The sequence below is a fragment of the Schistosoma haematobium genome, chromosome ZW (genome assembly GCF_000699445.3).
Source record: "Schistosoma haematobium chromosome ZW, whole genome shotgun sequence".
NCBI classification, from domain to species: Eukaryota; Metazoa; Platyhelminthes; class Trematoda; order Strigeidida; family Schistosomatidae; genus Schistosoma; species Schistosoma haematobium.
Genome location: NC_067195.1, coordinates 39,985,693 through 39,991,450, shown reverse-complemented (window position 1 = coordinate 39,991,450; position 5,758 = coordinate 39,985,693). Strand labels below are relative to the sequence as shown.

The following is a 5,758-nucleotide window of genomic DNA, read 5'->3' as shown; positions in this document are numbered from 1 at the left end:
TTACATAAGCATAGCTAGATGAAATTATCAGAAGAAATGGCACAGTGCTAAAAGAAGTGATAACTTCAGCAATTCTGAAAAAAATTAGGGATAGACAATATGAGTCGAGAAGAAATAATGGATCCTCAAAGTAAAATATGTGGTGGTTGTCCAACTTTCGTCGGCTTGTTATTTCAGTAAAATTTGTAGGATTATTTGAAATTTATGATTTAAATTAAGAATCCATCTACCCGATTGTGACCGATTTCATGATGTGTTACCCAATGTCTTCAACCACTGGTTAAAAAAACTGTGCTGACCTTAGCAAAATCGTCTGCATTTATCTACATGGCTTAGTTTAAAAATCATAGGTCGTCAAATTTAATTATATTTAATTAAAAAGTTGAGATAAGATTATCTTACAGGTATTCTGGATTCAACTTACTAGAAAATTGATCGAAGGTTAAGGAGGACTGAAACGTTGTGTCATTTTGGCTTTTTGTATCCCATCTTTGTGTCTCAGTGTGTAATAACACTGGGTTGTTCATCATGATTGTCAGACAGTTTTTATAAACTTCTCAGTAGAATAATGGTTACGGTACCTGTAACTAAGGCTCTTCTAATAAGGTTGAAATGTTATAATTTAGATATTAGTTCTTCAAAATTCAATGTAATCCATAAACACTGTCAGCATTAGTAAAGGTTATTGACTTTTCGTAATCACACGGTCACAATAAAATCAGTTGGTAATACTTGTTTATCCATTGTTTATACTCATTCCTAACTAAGTTTGTTCGAATAGTTAGCGACTTGGTGATTAAAGAGTTCCAATTTAAACCACTAGGTCTCAGGATCTAATCTTGCTCTATCTATTTCAATTTAAATGAATAAATAGTTCGGCTAATTCGCGAACACATGGTGTGTCTATAAGACGAGTTAACGAGTCTGTATTAAGTAAATAAGTCATATATATTTACCTATCCGCCCTTCTAATTGAATGATATGTTGTAGCAATTCAGTGATTTATGCTGTTTATTACGTGTTCGTAATGCTATTCTAACATTAGTAACAATAATGGTGTTGTAAATGTTGAAAAATTAAATAAGTCATATTGATAACATCCTCTTTGTAAAATAATCAATAACAGTCGTTACTACAGTAACGACTTTCAAATGTATATGCGCGGGACATTAATCCTGTGGCTCAGGAACCAATTATTTTACCCTTTTTTATCCATAACAACAGAAAGATATCTATCCAAAAAGAATAAACCCTCATTTAATTATGTGTTGTTTGAATTATTTGTATACCCAATCTACTCTTGGAAATGTTCGTCTGGAAAATGTTTACTTAGCATTTAGTCTGTCTTCTATCAGATGTTGATGATCTCTGGCCGCTGGGTCTGGAGTATTAAGCGCAGAGCCGTCCAAAAGTACCCATACTTTTCTGATGATAGTTGAAGTAGTTTTTGAAGTTTCCAATGCCACCTTGCCTATCGATGTTACTGTCCAGGTGTAAAAAACATTGCACCTCTTCGAGAGCTGCACATTTAATTGTAATTTCGTTGGCACTCAATGTATTGCACTTCAGGATCTTGATTTTCCGCTTGTGACTGTTGAGGTTTATTCCTATGAAAGCTGCTGCTGCACTGCCTGTCTTGACCTGAACTTGCTGTTGTGTCTGCAATAACAGGGTTAATTCATCTGCAAAGTGTGTCCATTGTATTTCTTGAGATATAGGAGAGTTCATAACCCAGTCAACAGCTGGCATAAGGAGAAAATACGAGAGCGAACAGCCTTATGTCACACTAGTTTTCACGTGAGATGTATCTTAGACCTGCTCTCCATGCACTGCCTTGCAACTCAGTCCTTCGTAGAAATTCTGCATGATCATAACAGTCTTCTCACATACTTCATAGTGTTGAGGAGATGCCACAAGGCTTTTTTATCCACACTGTCAAATGCTTTCTCATAATCAGGGAAGTCAATGGATAGAGGTGAGTTTCAGTTAATGGTTCAACAGTGATCGGTAGCGTTGCACTTTGGCCTTCACATGATCGATCACTACGAAACTAGTGTCTTATTTCGAAATCGGGCGTCTACTGAGTCTTTCATTTGGTTGAGCAATACTGTTGGAGTCTTTCTACGGTTTTAACGGAGGCAATCCATCTGTAGTTCTCGTACCGACTATGATTCCTTTTCCTCGACATCTTTTTGAGAAGTCTTTGTTTCCAATCTGTGTGTACTCGTTCTTCCTCCCAAATCTTTTTTGCAGACAACGTGAAACACTCTTAGAGTTACTACTATGCCTGAATTTAGTGCTGTGACTGGTATGCTGTCTGGTCCTGCAGATTTACCATCTCTGATTTACCTAGTGGTCCTGGTGTACTATTCTGTTGCTGGTGCGTTCAAATATACAAGGAGGTCTGTATGTTGCTTTAATGTTTGGTGGATTCATAATCTCTGGTATATTGAAGAGCTCTTCAAAGTGTTCGAACCACCTGTCCGTCTGCTCTTGAACCTCGGTGATTGATTTACCCCGTCTCTTCCCGACCGTCTACTGTGGTTTACAATATTTGTCTGCAAGCGTCTTGTCTGTGTCCTATAGTTTTTTCATACTTTCTTCCTGTGCGGGTTGTTATGCTGTAGTTGCCAGGTCTTCCACATATTTTTGATTGTCGACCCTGATGATCTCCACTCGTTTGTTTGCTTCTGTATATTCGACTTTTGTCTTGGCTTTCTTTAGTTTTGTTCGGTTGTTTTCGACTACTATCTTCTTGTGTTTCCTATTTTGAATCTTTGCCCGGGTATCGATATAAACCCACTCTTTGAGATGGTGCTTCGTGGGACCTATCACCTGGCATGTTCAAGTTATCGCTCTTTTATTCTCTTCCCAATTGTTTTTCATAGTGATTTCCTCTTATTGTAATAAATCTTGTAAGGCTTGGAACTTGTTTCAGTCAGCTTTTTTAAATTTACTGAGATAGATTATATCCTTAGCTATCCAGATGATCCACATTATCGGGAAATTCTATGTGTCTATCTTAATTGCTACTCTGACTTCAGAAAGATTATCAGCCACTTGGCTATAGAAAGCTCTCGGTTTTCTCCATTTTATATCATGTCCTTGCTCCCATTGGAGATTCCATATGGGTTAGTCGGTTTGTTTTTGTTTAAGAATTATAAACAACTTTCTTCTCAAAGATAATTTTGTTGACCCTATGCCCAATCTTATTATACACGAGTATTGGACCAAGCCTTACTGTAGAAGTACATTTAGTGGAGTGCATTTATTTCAACTTTTATGCTGAAAATAATGTGAGTCAAAAACCTGACAACATTGGGTTGCATGAGTACGTATGATGCTATTTGAGATACTTTTATAAGATAAACGTAGTCAAAAATTGAATGCTGTGCATAAGTACAGTGTGCCGTTATTGAAGCTCCGCAAAACTCATTAATTTTCTTTCATCAAACATGGTTAGAATAAAAACTCTGCAGCTTTTCTATCATCAAATTCAAGATAGTGCAGTAATTTATATCTCTTTATATGGTCGTATTATTTTCCACAAATAAACATGTGTAATTCATAAATTTTAAATCGCAGTCTTCTGAATGTATAAAATAATAATGATATTTTTGATAGACCAGTATTGCAAGACATGTCCAAACTCTCCATCATCAGCTTTATTTGTCATTGCCCGTCAAAGAAGATTTAACATGTAAACAGGAAAAAAACCGCTAAATAAATGTCGAGAGTTAAAACCAGTTCTAGCGTGTTATCTTAGTTTGAAGCCGGATAAAAACAAAATTATAGTGAATAGATTTCGCAGACAGTGTTAGGAAATATATCAACCGGTTAACTAACAGTTACTTACACACCAGGACCTTCGCAAACCCAAGTCACGCTGTCCTGGAATACAAGAAAGAAACAAATATTTATTTACACATTAATGATAGATGGTAAACAACAAGTAAAGGGAGGAACATCATGCAACAATGTTTAGAGAATCTCACAGATTGTAATCATGAGTCAGTTGAAGCTAGACCGCCATGGAAAACCTGGAAGCACTGGACGGCCGTTTCGTCCTAGTATGGGACTCCTCAGCAGTGCGAATCATTAATCAGAAATAAATTTAAAAAGCGACAGTGGCTGAAAAAAGTCACACATTACATATATTTTTATGCTGCGTTTGCCACTAAGTCCGTAACCAACTTCCATGAATTTTTACTAGTTTCGGGGGGGAAATTGAGCGATTTTAATACAATATTCGTTTGAAACGAACTCAAAATTCTACTATTTACATGCAACGAATAACTAGAGGACTAAGAAGTTAAATTTCAAAGACAGTCAATCAGATTGAATATGACCTATCAAATATCAGTGTAAAGCGTTGGGTATGTAAGTAAACGATCATACAATATGCAACCACCCAATGACACGTCAGATCAGTGAGGTAACAAAAGCTTCTCATTAACGGGTGATATTTGGTAAAGTTATACCTCATAATGAAAACGTTTCTATATAAATAGAACCATGCAGAAAGAAACAACTTAGGACCGGAAATACCTGTACTGTGAAAAAAATGTCTAAAGCCCATAGACTCGCGAGATATCTAGAGAAAAAGCGATTTTCTAGTGTCCATATACACCAAACCATATTCTCAGAGTATTTGGAACGGCTTGAATTATTTATGGACAGGAAATGAATCGTTATGAATTTGGTGGGTAAAAGTATTATCTAGAGCATCACATCAAGAACAAAGTAGTATAACGTTAAGTGCAAATCCTTAGTGTATTTCAGGTAGCCACTCCAAAACAAACTTGCTAGCTGGTCACGTGATATGACTGCTAGGCACTCACTTCAACGGCAAACATTGCCACAAGGCTATGAGGGTCAAGTGTTTACCAAATGCATTGCAACCTAATGTAACACCAGACTATATCTCAGTTGACTAAATAAATGTACGTTTGGCAATTTACACATGTGAAACAATATTTTAGTAATCTCTTTCCATATATGCTTATGGAAATTAAAAGACATCTGTAGCTAAATGGTACCTCAAAACATTATTCACAAAAAAACTACATATGCTTTAGTACTAAATTAGTACGAAGGGAAGAAACATGTACCAAACACTGAGGATTTCACTTAAAAGATTGCTGGAACCATTTCTTCAGACATACTTGCCACTCACATTCTTCAGGCAGATCAGCATCTCCCTGGGAAGATTGGCTCCATCAAAAGCGCTCCAAGTTCGATAAGCTGATATACGAAAAAGGGGTGGAAAAAGAAAGTAGCTCTCAAAAACACCATTCGCTTTGGTGATTTTAGGGGGCCATTATATGTTATTATTACTTGATAACGAAGACCAAAACAGGAATTCAAGACAACTGAAACAACACTAGATAAGAGTTACACAATGCCTTAAAAAGATATTCCAGGTGTCAAGTGAAGTCAATTAAGGATGCCGATTTGTGGTATATAAATGAACTTTTCAAAACTGATTATTCTATAATTGGTACTTTTAAGCAGTACAACTAAGGAATCCATTAACACTTAATAGATCATTAGTAAGACGTGAAACTTCAAATAAAATTGTTAAATGTACTTAACAATCGTCATCTAATCGGTGAACATAGCGTTTCCACACTTTTGCGACAATCACCAGAGATCTTTAAAAGTGTTCGCAACTATGACAGAACTCCAAATTAAGTTAGATCTACGAGCATACATCCCACAGTCAAAGTCCGTGTGACAAATAATTTGACATTTACGT

The 5,758-nt window shown here is 36.2% G+C and overlaps 1 protein-coding gene across 1 annotated transcript; it reads right to left on the bottom strand.

Moving 5' to 3' along the window:
- Positions 1-933: 933 nt before the first annotated feature.
- On the bottom strand, positions 934-5,446 carry MS3_00001157 (uncharacterized protein). The gene has a single exon (XM_051208653.1). The coding sequence runs from the start codon at positions 1,747-1,749 to the stop codon at positions 1,390-1,392; it is 360 nt and encodes a 119-aa protein (XP_051071410.1). The 5' UTR covers positions 1,750-5,446; the 3' UTR covers positions 934-1,389.
- Positions 5,447-5,758: the final 312 nt, after the last annotated feature.

Coding starts and splice junctions, on each gene's coding strand:
- MS3_00001157 (XM_051208653.1), bottom strand. CDS start 1,749: ATGCCAGCTGTTGACTGGGTTATGAACTCTCCTATATCTCAAGAAATA.